This window comes from Equus caballus, chromosome 6 (genome assembly GCF_041296265.1).
Source record: "Equus caballus isolate H_3958 breed thoroughbred chromosome 6, TB-T2T, whole genome shotgun sequence".
In the NCBI taxonomy this organism is placed as follows: Eukaryota; Metazoa; Chordata; class Mammalia; order Perissodactyla; family Equidae; genus Equus; species Equus caballus.
This window is the reverse complement of record NC_091689.1, coordinates 1,319,193-1,336,387: the sequence shown is the minus strand read 5'-3', so window position 1 is coordinate 1,336,387 and position 17,195 is coordinate 1,319,193. Positions and strand designations below refer to the sequence as shown.

Sequence of the window (17,195 nt, the reverse complement as noted above, 5' to 3'; positions counted from 1 at the left end):
ATAGCAGGCAGCTGGGTCAGGGTGGGGAGATGAAGAGAAAAGAAGAGCTCTATCTCAAATAAATGGGGTAGATATTGACCATTTTATATATGTAGGACTAAGAAGGCAAATTAACTCAACAGCGCTGGCTACCACTGCTCTTCTGTGAGTGAATTCTACACAGCATCATATGATATAAATGACTATCTTAAGAAATCAAGAAGAAATTTTAGACTTTCTTTCTTAGAACTTCATTACATCACTCAACTAAATGGCTTCCCTTCTACTTACTGGCCCTAACTCCCATTTATATACAGTCATGCGCCAAATAACAATGTTTCAGTTGACGGACTGCATATACAACAGTAGTCTCATAAGATTAGGACCATATAGCCCAGGTGTGTATTGGCTATACCATCTAGGTTTGTGTAAGTACGCTCTATGATTACACAACAATGACATCACTTAAGGACACATTTCTCAGAATGTGTCCCTGTCATTAAGCCACACATGACTGTATTAGCAGTACTATCTTAGGTACTTTTCAGTTCTGACATTACAGATTCTAATGAGTTTATATAAATTTTTCTGACCAAGTGGAATCATGTTAAATAAAATGATTTAAAAAAATACAATGTATCCTGAAATATGGAACCCTAATTACTTTATCCACAGTTGCTATGAATACTGGGTAAAAAGTTGAGATTAGATTTGGTCCCATTCTAGCTAAGAAGACGCCCAATGAGTTTTATAGCTTTTAACATTCTAGCTAGTATATTCTGTTATATTATTCAGTTACAATTATGACTACACATTTTTAAAAATCACTATAAATGAAATTCCTCCATATAGTAATGGAAAGACTATACATTAACTGTTGGGGATGGAAGCTTTTCCTTGCTTCCTACATAAGGTAGATCAGAAAATAATTCTTGTCAATTCTGGAAGCTTAGACATCTGCTGACCAATTTTGCCACAGCTGTAAATAGTTTATTAAATGTGTCTTTAAATACACTTTTTTTAAACTGTGTAATTAAAATACATATATTTTTAAATCCCTAACACTATGTACTTCGTCACAGGGAGAAAGTTCTTTGCAATAACTCATATAATTACTAGAACATTGATTTCTTTTAAAAAATACATTTAAAGGTAGAATTTCAATGGACAGAGCCTCATTGTTTTAAGAAAACTCTTTTTTTCCCTATAGAACCCTTTTTTCCTAAAAGCAAAAGTTCTGTTCAATGATGCCAAAATCACAAAATACTTCATAGAGATCAAATTAATTTTTGCTTCCCATCTCCCTGCAGCACTGGAACCAAACAAGGCACAATTTTATACATCACTGCCTTCTTAAACTGGTATTTTGAAATGTTAGCACTATTATGATTAGTTGTAAAGATGGGGATAAGGGCATGGTCTCCTCTGAATGCCCCCAGGTATCACATTAAACTTTAAGCCATAAGTGGACGTTGGGCAAATACTCTGACACTTGTGGATTAATAATACTTAATATCTATTTATAACATGATGAGTCTCTCATATGGTGTGATCTGTCTCTAAACTGCCATTAAGCTCTGAAATTGCAAGTCATCTTGTTAGCCTCTGTTCTAACTGCTCACCATTGCCCTTCTGGTACCTTTATGAAGTAAAATCCCAAGTTACTCTTTGCAGAAACTTCTCTAAAGCCACTGCCCATCCAGTCTCCAGAGCCTAATTTGCTGATATTAAGATACCCTAATGAGATAGCATCTATAATAATCACCCACAGGCTTGAGAATACCTGGTACTGTTCTAATTATATTTTTATTGATTTTTGTGTAACCATGCAGGGTTTGAGCTTATTAAAAGTACAGCAGGGGTGATATATAAGAGCATCTATTGTTTTGATAGGATTCAAGAATTACTAATCTCAAATGAACGTGAATGACCAGTTGGGAAGCATCTTGTATTTTTTTCATAAAATTTATAAACAGAACAGTTTGTACATTCTTGCAATAATTATTCCAAGGAGTAATACAAGTTTCCTGGCTACCATTTTGCCCTAAGATTTACATTTGACTTGCAATGATAAACCAATTATGCCCTTTTCCTTGTATGACAATATTCACTTTTAATTATTTCACCTGCTTTGACCTAGAAGGCTTACTGAATAATAATACTTCAAGAACCTCCACAGCATACTGTGGGATGCGCTGACTTTCTTAGGCCCATCAAGTTACTGCCTTTCAAGAACTTTCAATTAGTTGCAGACTGTCAGGGTAAGAAAATTTCTCAAGTAATGGCCCTGTCTTCTTCAACTTTGAATCTTTGACATATAGCAGAAATTGAAATGCAAATGAATCAATATGAGGAAGAAAGGAACAGAGGTCAGGAAGGGCTAACATGACTTCAGTTTGGGACATGCTGGGTTTGAGACATGCAGAGAGATATCCAGCAGATTGTTAGAAATACAGGGCGGCTGAGGATGATGATTTAAAGGTGATCATTACAGATAGGACAGTGAACACTGCAGACGTGGATGAGCTGGCAAAGGGGAAAGTCAAGAGATGGAGACAAACAGAGACACAGGCAGAGAGAGAGAGAACGAGGAAGCGAGACCCAACCTTACAGAAAGCCCATGTTCAGGGGCTAAGGAGGAAGAACTGAGAGCTAAACATAGACAAGACATAACCAAGGAATAGAAGACATTCTTTTGCAGGGAACCCTAAATCCCTTTCAGAACAAATACTCCTTCACTAGAGACTTTCTCTTTCTGTTTTTTAATTTACTCACTTATTTGTATTGGCCACTGCAATGGAAAAGACAAAAATCGGGGTGTATATAGAGAACAAATGTCCATTCTTTCTATAAATTGCTGTTTTCTTTAATGGAATTTAAGACAAATCACCCCTCTTCTTTAAAACAATCAAGGTCCCTTCCCTCAGCCTCTCCCAGCATGTGCCCATGGGCGTACACACTACCACACACCACTTACCTGGATTCCAATCAGGATGCCTTTCTGGGGCATCTTAAATCCTGTGGAAAGCATTGCTTTTAGGAAAGCTGTATGAATACTTTCACCAAAGCAAGCCACCTGTTTAGAACAAATGAAAAAAATAAAATAAAGGGAAGCAAATAATAGTCAACTGCTCTTACCAAAAAACATAGAAATGGAAAGCACTTTACTCATAGACTCCTTTGCTATTTGCTAGATTTTATTGAGTTGCCCAAAGACCGTGCAATCTGAATCCAGGGATTAAAAGGCTGGCTAGGGCAGACGTATCTTATGTTTTTAATTAAGCATAATGAATGAAAAAGCAATTCTTTCTCCATCCAACAACACTCCATGGAGCTACATAACTAGATTCTATTGTGAGTTATCTGGATACAAATCACAGCTTCTGGTCCATAATGCGGTGAGTTACCAAATGTTAATACGACTTAATGTTTAAATAACAGTGTAAGTCACGAATGCTATGCAGCAGTGCATGAATTCATGGGTCAGTAGCACAAATGCACAACTGCTGATCAATGGGTTATGAGTAATTTTACACAGCTTATGAGAAAGCCTTCTGAGAAATTCAATATATCCATGAGAATCTCAAAGGAGCTTGTTTTTTTCTTTTTATCATTTTCATAAAATGAACCAAAATACCCTCTTACTAATCCTGAATACCACAGCTGTATGTAAAAAACAATTCCAAACATATAATGATAGGACATGCAGAAACTTCATCTAGGGTAATTGTGCTACAGTATAAATACAAATCTAATGGCCACCATAACTAGAGGATAAGTGGCATATTTGAGCATGCTGGGAGCAGACTTTGCCACGCACATCGTCATTGGGCACAGGTACGGCACCACCGTTCTAGTAAACAACCCCAAAGGCTAAATTCACTCTTTGAGCCAGTGCCTCCCTTACTCTGAAAGGAACGTTCTCAGGAATATGACCTTCAGTCGACTGCCAGCACACGCTGCTTTTCACTCCACAGTGAACGTTTTCTTTGGTCAAACACTGGCCACCTAACTTACATAACGTCAACCTAAGTTAATGGGACCCAAATTCTACTGCAAGAACCAAGGGAATCCCATCATAAGTGCAGATACAACACATGTAAGAGGCTTCAGCAGTTCTCTACAAAAAACAGAAAGTAGTCAGATAGTCCAGTAAAGACTAAGACTAACATTCCCACCCCATGAGCAGGAAAATAAAACGCCCCTTCCTAGATCAGAAGCTAAAGTTTTATTCAATCCCACAACAAGGGATTTGAAAACTAAAAATCTGTCTTTGAAGCAGAGTTGAGATTTCACTAAGCTAGAATTATTCTGATTTCAGTTATAAAATAGACCTTGTAACAGCACACTTAGTGACACTTGGAAATATTATTCTGATAATGGAGGAAGAATTCCCTCTCTACACTTCTGAAACACAGACAACAAGGGGGAGCTGAATTTCTAATTCTTTCATATTTTCATATTTCAACAATTCCAATAATTTATGTCTGGAGGCAGAATGGACACTGGCACTGAAAATCTATTTTCCACACTAAAGAAAACAGTGTGAAGGAAAACAGATCTCTCCTTGAGCTGAAACCAGGACTGACTGAAAATAGCCCTGCTACTGAGTGGCCGTGGGATCAAGAGGAACCCAAAGAGTGTCTCCTTAAACAGCTGAGAAACAGAATGTAGGTCCCTTGTTTTAAAGTTAGGTTTTCTCACCTATTAAACTAAAAGAAGCAGCAAAGAGGCTCGGAGAAAGCAAGCGTCGGTCCAAATACAAACAAGAGAGTCATTTATTCCTCACTGCCTGCCTCTCTGTCTCACTTGGCTCCTCATCACAGATCTTACTTGTAACCAGGCAACCAAATAAAGCATCATGTATTTGCCGCAATTAAATATTTTTCCCTTTCAGGTTTCCCTTAATACCAAGAGGAAACAATGATGCCTCAGAGTCTGATGTTGCCACTTCGATGTGTACTGATGAGAATCTGAAGGTTGTATCTAGTAAGTCTGTCAAGGGCTAGGTGATTCATAAAATGTCCTGGCACTGACATGCAGGGAACTTTCTAGAATCTGACAGCTCTCTACAAGAAATACATTTCACATTCTTAAAGAAACCTTCTGCTGACAGAGTCCCAACACAAGTGAAGAGGGACATCCAGTGGCCAGACCCATTATAGTTTTTAGATAGTCCCCAGGAGGTTAAAAATTGCTTTGAAAGTGGTTCTAGGATTTTGCGTATATCTACAGATTCTACAATATTTAGGTCCATGATCTTTCTAATGCTGTACATTCATTTTACATATTGCTGAGAAAAATCCAAGGATCTAATTTCATATTAGCAAGTAGGAGGGGCGAGGAGGAGGTGCTGTTGCAGAGGGACCTGAGAACCTTAAAATAAAAAGAATCACCCAGAAGATATTTACTTAGACATCGAGAGAAATATTTGAAACATATTCTCAATGTGTAATGTGGAAATGAATTGGGGACACATGCATTATATTCACATGTTAAAATAGAAATGGGAATTTAGACTCTGGTCCACAAAAGTGAAAGATTTTTCTTCGGTTCAAAATTCTTAAGCCCTTTCAGGCTTACTCCAATAGCAGAAAAAATTTGTGTCCCCCTTACTACTTACTAACTTACTTATGTTACTATAGTCAGATCATAAAACCATAGATTTCAAAGTAGATTTAATGAAAGTGTTCATGGATCATTAACTAGTTACCTCTCCAGTGGAAGCCATTTCACATCGCAGAATGGGGTCAGCATCCCTCAACCGGGGCCAGGAAAACATTGGAGCCTGTCAGAAATAACAGGGAGGAAAAATATGTGAGAGAAAGGTATAAAAGGAATAAAAGAAGATAAATATATTTAGTGAATCATCTCTCATAGGATTCATTTAGACTATGGTGAACACGTAAAAAGTCTCTTTGGTTTCAACATCTGACTTGAAAAATATCTTTAAAACTCTGTTCCAAGAATTTCTAGAGCTCTAGGCCAAAAACTTGGGTTAAATAATCACAAGTTATTTCTGTAAATAGGGCCCCTGTGACTAGTCTGGGCCAGTGTTTCTAATCTGGCCTACACATATTCTCATTGGAGTGATTTCAAACAAAGTCTACTGGGCATTGGTCTCCCCAAATACAGAGTTCAAACACATTTTTTTTTTCTTGGTAGGCTTTTGAAACATTTCTCTTCTTGTTCTGATCATTTGAACTTGCAACAAGCCACCTTGCCAAAAATGTCTGTCTGTAAACTGACTTCTGAGACATTAAACTGTTGTTGACACCTCTTAAAAATCTTTGATAAACATTCTGCTTGGAAACACTTTTGCCCAGAACTTTCATATGAACTAGAACACAGATAGGAGTGCTTTCTTCTCATTTATTTTATCAGTGCAATTTACTAAGAATCAAATTCTTATTTCTTGCCTAGATCCATTTATCTAGTCTAGACTATTTCTCCTTTGATTCTGGCATTCCTCTAAGTTATCATGGGAATTCTAGCTGGGGTCATTTCACTGGGCCATCTTAGTCAAGTTATTATATATTACTGCAATCCAATTTCTCTATACTCTCATCTGTTGATATCCCCCCCACCTCGTTGGGCTATATTAAGATTGACTATGAACAAGTGATTGGAAAAAAAGGTCAATATTCATATGCAATGATAACTAGGAAACAAGTAAACTAGAAGATACAGTGAGTTTTGAAAAATGCATATCTATCCATCAATATTGTTTTTAGTTGGAAATTCCTTCACATATGTGCATCCATGCTTGCATGTGTATATGAATAAAGAAACATGAGCTTGGAATTCATATATAGAATCTCCAGCAGAAAAATATGTTTCAGGGTTTCCTATTTGTTGGTCTCAAACAAAAAAAATCCTATGAAATATATATTCCCACTGAAATCTTTAACAATTTATGTCATGCCATAGTCTCCAGCAATAAAATGCCACCCTCCCCCAACATAAAAAGTGACATTCCATCTCAGGGCAGTATAAAATCCAAGGCATCCTAAATTATTAACTGAAGTAAGATTAATAAGTATTTTTTGATTTATAGCTTCAACTTAAAGCTTCCACTGTAAAAGTCAGAGGTCAGAGTCTTAGCTGTATCACAACTATGCTTGAAGTAATATAGGAAGGAAAATCTTCTGAAGGCATCCAAAATATGTAAATACCACGAGTCTATCACACAAGATAAATTAATTTATAAATTAACGCTTCATCTAAAAGTGCTTCATCTAAAAAATTCAAGCATATTTATATCATATCTCACTAATCCTCATGCCTGTCCAGTGAAGTAGTTAAAGTTCATAACTATGAATTCTCTGTGCATGGGCATATAGAGGCAGCTAGAGGAGCAAAACGGTTTTATTGTTAAGGTATTATTAGAGACATACATATATATTGGAAATTAGTGAACAAATCTTGAATTTTCCTGGTCACTTCATATAAAGTTACCATCAATTTCATCACCCTCCCGGCACCACTGTAAACAGCAACTCCTGTCTCAACTTTTCAAGTAGAAAAATCAAGCCACTGAAGAAAATAGGAACTAAGCAAAGGCAGCCGTGACAGCGAGAATTTAACCAACACCACAGAGCAAACTTTTACAAGATTCATGCATTCCTGAAGTCTTGGCACAATTCAAAAGGGGCATAATTCAAGCCTTATCCTAACAAAATATGTCCAGAATTTCTGCTTACCTACTAAACTGGCACCACCATGCATCAGTTGCGTATATATAGTTTATAATTTAATCAGCTAGACAGTTTTGAACTCAGGTAAGTCTAAAATATTTTTTTGTATTTTTGAAATGCACAATAGTTCGTATAAAGTTGCCTGTGGTACAATTGCATTCATTATTCAAAGGGAACATAAACCCATAGTCCAGCACCTTAGTTAGAAGGTTCATAAAGTATCAAGATTATTTTTGACAAAAAATTATTCCTTTAATTTACTTGGAATTTACAAAATGACTAACAGATTGTTGAAAATGTTACCTTAATTGCAACATAGTCAGCAGGAATTATGGGATGCTCCAACGTTGGAAGAGGTTTTTCATCAATGTTCTCTCCAATCATCACCTTGGTGGCCACATCAATGAAATCTATCCCAAGTGTTTTGGAAACAAAGGGGAAGGACCGAGAAGCTCTCAGGTTGCACTCAATCACCTGGAGAGAGTGCAAAATTCAAGAGGAAAGAAGGATGGTAAGAGCCAAGAACAACAATATTGACTTCCTCCCTGCCACTTGGTGTCCAGCTGTCATTGCCTGGGGATCAGCTCTTGATCCTCCAGGCTCTCCCTTCTCTCCCCACTGCTGGCACTTTTGCTAACTGGTTTCCTTTCAGTCAGTATCTTTGAACCCTGACTTTCTTCCACCTCCTTGCCACAATTCCATCCTCACCCATTGCTGACAAATTTATTTTAATGCAGAGCTCGGATAATGCCACATCCCTGCTGAGAAGCCTGGATTGGATTTCCACTGACCATCAGATTAAAGGCTAGCCCTTGAAGGCCTTCTACTCTCTGCCTCAATACACCTCTCCACCTTCTCTTGTATCACTCCCTGGCCCCAACCTTACTTTCCAATGTACCCTCCACTATTCCCCTAGAAAAATGATCTTGTTAAACTGAACTAGTCACAATCTCCCAAAATGTGCCGAATTTTCTCATAGATGTTCTATCTATGTGCAATGCCCTCTCCACCTTCTATTTGTCAAAATCCCAGCCATTCTCTAAGATCCAGCTCAAAATAAAAATCTACCTTGAAGTCTTTATGACCCACCTCAAACCAAGCATAGCACACTCAAATACATGTTCATGCACACATGTACACACACACACACACACACACACACACACACACTAGCAGAAATGCTCTGTCTGTTCTGTGACTCCGATACCATTTTATTTGTGTATCCCTTGTATTATAATCTACTTTACATTATACTTATCTAAAAATTCATCTTCTTCCCAGTCCTCACTAACTAAAGATCTTTGAGAGCAGACATTGTGCTTTACACATCTTTGTAGTCACCATATGACTTGGCATAGTAGCTGCTGAATCAACATTGCTTACTGATTAGTTACATTAAATAGACTAAATTAATTAAGGGTAACCCAGTTGATTCAACTTTTTGTTTTTTTCCGCTAAATAGTATCCACAAAGCCTTCTTCTCTGGGCAAGGAGTAAAGCAGCCCTTTAGCACACATCATTTGTGACTACTCTACAGATGCAGATCACTTCATGACAGTTCCCGTTCCCATCTGCACTATCCTGCAGAAGGAGAACAGTGATCTTCTTTCCAGTGGTCAGAGTGTTTTACAAAGCTGTGACTGACATATCAGTGCCACCAAGAGCCTGTGCCTTCAAACAAGGCAGGCATTATATGCTCTGCAACATCCCACACACGCGCACGACCAGCTGCAGAGGTCTCAGTGGCTCTGTGGCGATGTTTACAGAGAAGATTACCAGAGGCACCCAAACCAACATGACCTAACACAGCAGTGGTGTCTTCTCAAAGACTTTGGCACTTCTTACCAAGACATCATTTCCTCTGACAAGAAACTGGACGTTGAATGGGCCAGAGATGGCAAAGGCCTTTGCAATCTTTCGAGTAGCATCCTTCACCTAGGTCAAAAGGACAATGACATAATGCTAAACAGCACACCTTAGTTAAAAAAAAAAAAAAAAAGGTACAATGCCCTAAATTTAGATTTCTTTAATTTCTCTTTACAAAGAACTACATCTCCATTAATAATAATAATAGAAGCCACTATCAGGCTTCTATTAATAAAATAATATGTACTAAATATTCACAACAGGATAGTAGGGAAAAGAACCAATAATTTTACAGGATCACCTCCCTGCTGCATGCCCCTATCCACCGGCAATTATATACTGTGGTTTTACTTTGACGGCCAAGTGGAATCCTTTCAAACTAGCTGCCTCAGCATCACAAACCACCGTCCAAACTCTCTATCAATCTAATAACCTACCTGCTGAGAGGTGCGGGCCCTGAAATTATGTGGTATTGCAAAGAGACCACAGAGATTTCTTTTATGCTGCTTTTCTGTTGCCCTGGACTCTACAAGGCTGGATATTATAGTCAGAAGGAAATAGTGTTTCCTTGCCAGGAGGCTCTGCTTGTCACACACAGGCATTCCTGTATCCTATAACGGGAGCCAGAGGCACCTATGCAGAGAGAGGGCACTGACTACAAGAAACAAGATCTCCTCATTCACTACCCTTATGAGAGTGGTCCAGCAACTTAATTGGTTATAAAAGGAAGTAGAGTCCACGACACCTTGAGTTCTGAGAGATTTGGAAAAATCTCAGTTCTTCAGGTCATTTAGCCTGACATGAGAAACTGAAGCACATTTGAAATCTGGGGATGTTGTTCTTTCATGCTGCTGGTATTACAAAACATCCCACTACCATCACATTCTAGAACAAGGGAAGACTTTCAAAATCCAGCCAAATGTACAGCCAGCCAGACAGGCCTGCCCAGATTCTGGTGGCAGGATTATTGGAAAGTCTCACTAAAAAAGCCAATCCAGACCTAATATACCTGAAGACTAAAGGAATATAACAGTTATCTAAGATGAGAGTCACTAAGAATTCACCTAGCAGTGCATAGTGAGTATGGAGGCAGAGTCAGCATAGTTGGGAATCTCTTTAAAGCCATAGTTCTAGAAGAGGAGTCAAAAGATACATATGAGAAAGTGATGGGGTGAGGGGAGGTTAGGGGCGGACAGTGAAACCATCGATTCCAGAAAGTTCTTGGATGACTGCTGTACACCTGCTTCTAACTCAAAGACATTGCTTTATATGCTGCTCACCTGTAAGTGGCTCTCAAACATTAGAATCATCTGCAGGCATAGTTCTCCAAATGTGGTCCCCAGACCAGTAGCAACAGCATCACCTGGAGACTTGCTAAAAATGCAAATTCTGGGGTCCCAGTGAGAAGTACAAAATCAGAAACGGGGGAGGAGTCCAGAATCTGTGTTTTAACAAGCACCCTAGGTGGTTCTGATGCACACTGAAGCTAGAGAACCACTGCACCAGTATCCAACCTAACGAGGCCTAAAGAGCAGTGAAGGAGAACGCATTTAAAATACCCAGTCAACTCAGGGCAAGGAAGTGTCCCTCACAATCCAATTGACCTGGAGTATGTCCCACATTGCTACCTCGTTAAAACAAATATTTTCAACTTTGCTTTTTCCTCTTCCACTTTTATTTATAAATGATGACCTTTTCAATGGCTCCTTGGCTGATGGTTTGTGTGGGCAGTATCAGAGTAGCATCTCCCGAGTGGACACCTGCGTCTTCCACATGTTCAGAGATGGCATGGGAGATAACCTGGCCAAAAGAAGATTTTAGAAAGATTATCAGGCACCTACTTCACAGCTACTGCCTCGCCCACCCCTTTGATTCTAACACATGCCTCAAGCCTTAACCGGTTCCTTTGCAAAGTCCCTGATGACAGGCAGAAAGGACTGTGTGCATAGACTTATTACGCCTCCTGTGCAGGGACAGGCTGCCACTAGGGGCAGCAAGAGTGGCTGAGAACCCACCTCCCTCTTCCATCCATCAAAATGGCAGAAATCATAGGAAAAGAGGACAAGAAAACCAACTTATATCAACTTTTAAGAACAGATAGGAAACTAAAGCATTTGGGAGGCACTGGGGGTATCTTTATCTTTTTCTTCCAGGTTAAATTTTAGATACTGGGAAAGAAAAGAACATGTGAGAGGTGAATATCTAGCTAGGAAGATGTCATAACTTAGGTGGACCAGAAAGAAGACTTGAGATCTAAAGATCAAGAGATCTTTAAACTGAAATTTGAGAGAAGAGGGAAGCAAGAGGAAAATATTCTTGTCCTCTTTTAGAGGTAAGCAAACTAGGGTAAGAAAAAATATAAGAATAAATAACCCAAGTACATGTGACCACTATGTGGCCAAGTTGGGACTTGAACCTTATCTGTAAGATCCAAAGTTTAAGGTCTCAATCACCATAACCTGAATGTTATAATATGTGTGTCATCGGGCAATGATAAGGTTGAGAGTGGTGCAGAATAACTGAGTGACTGTAAAAGACTTAAATAAATTCCAGCGAAGATATGCTTATCAGATTTATAGGGAACTTAAAGCAGAATGACATTTGAGTCTCAGTCCTCCTGCTGTCACTTATGAGCTCTGTGACCTCGGCAAGGTACTTTATCTGCTTAGCCTTGGTTTCTGATAAGATGGGAATAACAATGCTATCTGTCTCACAGAATGTTTGTAAGGATAAACGAGAACATATATACAGTGTCTGGCATAATATTTAGTGCATAGAAAGCACTCAAGTCTTTTTATAGTGTCCAGAAATGAGGAGGAAATAGTCCACTGACCCCTGAAAAAACTGTAATATATCTGAAGTGCTATGTCCATTTTTGAGTGTGACTGTTAAAATATCATGTGAATAACGTGGAGCATTTCCAAAAGGTGACGGTCAACGTCTGAGAGAAGCTTAGGCCAGAGCACCTCCTGGAAACCTGGAGCCTGCTCAGGCCAACAGACCAGCATGACTCTCCCAGCACACAACGGGAAAAGATGTGGATGTCTCTAGGCCAGTCTTACGTTTTCCACTGCCACGTTAGTATGATCACATTCTTCTTATCTTATGCGTCAGTCTCAAATACTTAAAGTGTTGAAAAGGGAGGAAGATTAAACTTATGCTCTGCAACCCTGGAGGCCAGGAGGTCAAGGCTGAGAATTCTAGTGAAGCACACCTTAGTTCAAGAGGAGGAATATATGAGATGTCCAAAAAAAAAAAAAAAAAAAGCACCTCCGAAATCAAAAATATATATAATCTTACAACTTTTTGTGCTCTGTATCACCAAAAGAGTTAAACAGAAAACAGATGACCAGGTTCCAGGGATGCTGTGAAACAAATTCTCATCTGTGGGGAGTGAAGGCTTGAAACTATTTCTAAGTATGTTTCAATTCAAGATCATATGATTCTGTGGTAAGAAGTCATCGTTACTACATATAAACATATTTTTTTAAACAACTCTACTTTAAACTGTTAATCTGGAAGGCAGAAAAAGAAAAAAAGAAGATTTAACATCTTCAGTAATGTTTGAAGTATCTGGAAAGTAGATGAGGGCCAACTTTTTACTTTCCCTTAAAGTAAACAAAATGCTCTGGACTCACGAAAATATAACTTCCTGTATTTCAGGATAAATGCATACACCTTATCAGCACAACCAGCAAACTAAAGGAAAGCGTTCTTCACATTTTTATTTCTCCCTGAAGTTGGAGGCAATCATTGTATTCGCAATACAAGATGTGATATGGCAAGCCAATTTTATCTTATTATCCTTATCCACCCTACTCTGTTTAGTTTTTCCTTTATTAACCCAATGAAAAACGGAAGGGTGGGAAATCAAGAGAGAAGAAAAACTAGGGATTCAATTAGGAACTTCAGAAAGAAAAGTATTAGATGTTTTTATAATATCCCTTGAAACATAAAAGGAAGACGACGGACAAAAGAAAATGAGAGAGAAAATCTATTCAAAGAGAATGATGAGTACAGGATGATAATTAATTGTGAATATCATCAAAGAGAAATTCTAACAGTATGAAACACAAGAAATATGACACCCATGGCACATCAACTGAATTGTCAGTGAATTTGAGAATTTCTTTGAGCAGCTGGTCCACTATTATTAGAAACCTGTTTTGTGGAGATCATGAACCCTAATCTGTGTTATCTTTCAAAATTGCCAAGAAAAAAACTTTTTGCTGGGAAGGGGGAGATGGGGAGACAGGGATAAAATACTTACTCTTCCATCTTTGCCAACGGCATCCATTTCTACTTCCCGGGCCCCCTCGATAAACTTTGTCAGCACCACTGGGTGTTCCTGTCACCAAGGAAAACAGACAGTCAGAAACTTTAGCTGAAATTGTGTGTATAGTATCAAGGAAATCATGTACCTTAGGTAAATACCAGGGCAATACTTGCAAAAAACTTAATGTTAAACATACTATACGAACTTGTTAGCCAATTCGTTTTGTAAGAACAAGGCCATTCTCTGCTGAAAGTGAGGCAAAAGGTCTTTATCCAATTTTTAGTCCTCAGCAAATTGAACGTGAGTTTAGAAATTTCACATAGAGACTTCTGGATGAGTTAGAGTAAAGAGGGGTTTAAGGAGTGGGTGGAATGTGGGTTCCTTCTCTGTTTCCAGAATCATGAATCTCTCTCTAACTATAAATATGTATTATTAGTTCCAGTCCTTTCTCTCTTCCTACATGTATCTTTTCCAAGCAATGCGGTTTCCTAAGTCAGTTCTCCAAATGAGAATGGTGAAAGAACTTAGAAGGAGAGTAGCATTCCATTTCAGTGTTATTAGGCCAAAGACAAATCCTCTCCCTAGAATTGGCATGACTTAAACCACATGGAGGATGATGTTTGCAACTGCAAAATCAAATGTTTTTCTTTATTAGTCTTAAAACACTCTTCCTTTCTCAGCTGTTTCAGACCCCTGATCATACTTGAGGGGCTTCCCACACTCAGTTCCTTCATGACAGTGTTATGATTGCCCTCCACAACCTGACTACTACTTGTGCTCTCCAGACTAAATGAAGAGCTTGAACGAAGAGCTCTGGGGTGTAGGTGTCTCTTCTTCTCCATGTCCTGGGCACCAGCAACCCGTACCACCTGCTGTTGTCTTACTGGACCCTGCCTTCACCTGTCCGCATGCCTCTGTCCCCATACTCACTCCACTTCCTCAACTCAGGTTCATCTTTCAAATCTCAACTCATCCTTCAAGGCCTAACCCAAATGCTACCTCCTCCCTGAAGCCTTCTCTGGACATCTTTTTCCTCTGAAAAAGTGACCCCTTTTGGCCACTATCATGGAGTTCATCATCTTCTGCATGTGTCAAACTTAGTATATCTCATCTTCTTTAACAGGACACTGTAAATAGAATTGGATTTTGCAGAAAATTTGAAATAACCATTGTTTTATGCTATAAGTAAGCTTCTCTCTTCTTAAAATTTATTATTACACAAGGCAAACTTCCACACTTCCTTCTCTTCAAAAGCCTATTGGGCAAACAACTGCTTGTTAGTCAAAAAAAAAAAAAGGTTTCTTTCCAACTCCATTCCCTCTTTCTTAAATATTGGCTATTACTGTGGCAGGCCTGACAGAGCTGTGTTAAGAACTACCAACACGGGGTTGGGATTTTTTTTCTATACTGTATTATAATGATAGTGGTATAACTTCAAAAAAGATCAAGCTTATCAGCTGTCTTGGTCAGCTTCTCTAGTCCAGCCTGAGTGATTTACTGAGGGAGCTGGAAAAGCAGGATGAGGTAGCAGGAAAAATCTAGTTAGCCTGTGGTCTCAGTGGAGACTGGATTCAGCCTTACCCAATAGGGAGCTCTGGAGCATGAATTGCAGTACAGAATAAGTTGCATCTTGAGGCAAAAGTTTGACTAGGGTTTTGAGGGTGGTGGTGAGTTGAGGGCCCTTGCCTCCTGATTGACGAGGCTCCCATTTGACTGAGAATAGTTCTCCAGAGAAGTGCTGCTGGGAGGTATCTGCTATCGCAGGAGTTGGGGGAGGGGTGCTCCCACAGGTAAAGGGATCTGAGTGTGGAAAAACAGTGTCCACCATCCCGGCTAATTGAAAAAATGTGTGAAATAGTCCATACTATGTTAAGGAAGGAAATTTCTTTAAAAATTTCAATCTTTCAGCAGCATTATATATTGTTGGCCTTCTTAAAACACTTTCTTCCTTTGGTTCCTATGCTTTCTCAGACTCTCCACAGTTCTTTCTTCTCTCCTCAGCCCTTAAAGGCCGATATTCCTCTCCTTTCTGTCATCACTGTTCCTTTTCCTCTATACTCTCTCCTCAGTGACTGCTTCCATTCTCAAAGCTTCAATTAAAATGATATGCTATATATTTCCAAATCAATACTTACAGCTCTATCTCTAACTCTGATCTTGATCCTCAATTCCAAATCTGTCTAACCCTCTGCCTTCAAAGCAGCTCTGCTTGTACTCCTCACAGGTACCTCATATCCAAAAGGTCAAAAATTAAATATATTAGTTCCCCCTCTAAAATTTCTCCTTCTCCAGTGTTGTTTATTTCAATAAATGGTACCACCATCCATCAAGGTAGAAACTCAGGAGTCACTTTTTATCCTCTTTCACTCTCCACCTCCATCCATTCACACTATTCCCTTCAGTGCAAATCCTCAACATTTCTAGAATGCGTGCACTTCTCTCCATCTTTGCGATCATTACTCTGACCCAGGGCATTGTCACCTCTACCCTGAGGTACAGCAACAGCCCCTTAACCTCTATCCATGAATTTAGTCTCGCCCCAGAATTCCTTCTCTCTACTACAGCAGAGTGATCTTTTTAAAATAAAAAATATGACTAAAATCCAAACGCATTATAATGATGGACAAGGTCCTCTCTATCTGCTCCCTGTCTGCTCTACTTCTCCATCATCATTGTAATCAACACTCCCCACCACGTCTGGTGTCCTAGCATACAGTGGATGCTTTAACAGTTTCTAGAAACTCCATGCTCTCTCTCACCTTGAGGCCTTACACATGCTGGTCTTTCTTCTACTCACACACACAATGTGAAACTTTGATCCAATTAACTCTGAATGAGCTATTTTAAATCAATTTCAAAGTCCCTTCTTCAGAGACTGGACCCCAATACTAGTCTACTCTCCCTCAGCATCCTGTATTTTCTCCATTGTGATGCTCATCATCCATATTTAATTGCAATTATTTGATGTCTGATGTCCCTGGCAGAGAGAGTCCTCTGTGAGAGCAGAGTCTGTATCCATCTCTTTATGAGTGTAACTCCTGACACTGAGACCAAAGCCATTATATAGCAGGTGCTAAATATGAATGAATACACAAACGATGGGGCTGGTTTTCTTCTAGGTTCACTGAATTGAGTGTCCCAGATTCTGCTGTAGTTTGATGGGGAGACTTAAACCAGAAAATACTCAATCAGAACCTCTCTGCTAGGAAACGTTGGTCCTCTATCGGTTCTATCAACATGCTAGCAGAAAAAATATCTTTACAAATATTCCACCAAGCAGAGGCCCTACGAGATCCAGTGTTCCAGGCGGAAAAGAGAGGACACCTGCCTCATCACTCACATGCGACCAGCTGGGTCTTAGCTGCTAGTTTCTCAAA

The 17,195-nt window shown here is 39.1% G+C and overlaps 1 protein-coding gene across 1 annotated transcript in view; it reads right to left on the bottom strand.

Moving 5' to 3' along the window:
- The window catches only part of CPS1 (carbamoyl-phosphate synthase 1), a 117,197-nt gene that overhangs the window by 8,370 nt on the left and 91,632 nt on the right, over positions 1–17,195 (bottom strand). Inside the window, exons 29-34 of the mRNA XM_001914709.6 lie at positions 13,813–13,890; positions 11,235–11,342; positions 9,522–9,611; positions 7,980–8,150; positions 5,693–5,767; positions 2,957–3,055 (exon numbers count right to left, since the gene is read on the bottom strand). Coding sequence (XP_001914744.1) covers positions 2,957–3,055; positions 5,693–5,767; positions 7,980–8,150; positions 9,522–9,611; positions 11,235–11,342; positions 13,813–13,890 — 621 coding nt within the window. The remainder of the gene's footprint in view (positions 1–2,956; positions 3,056–5,692; positions 5,768–7,979; positions 8,151–9,521; positions 9,612–11,234; positions 11,343–13,812; positions 13,891–17,195) is intronic.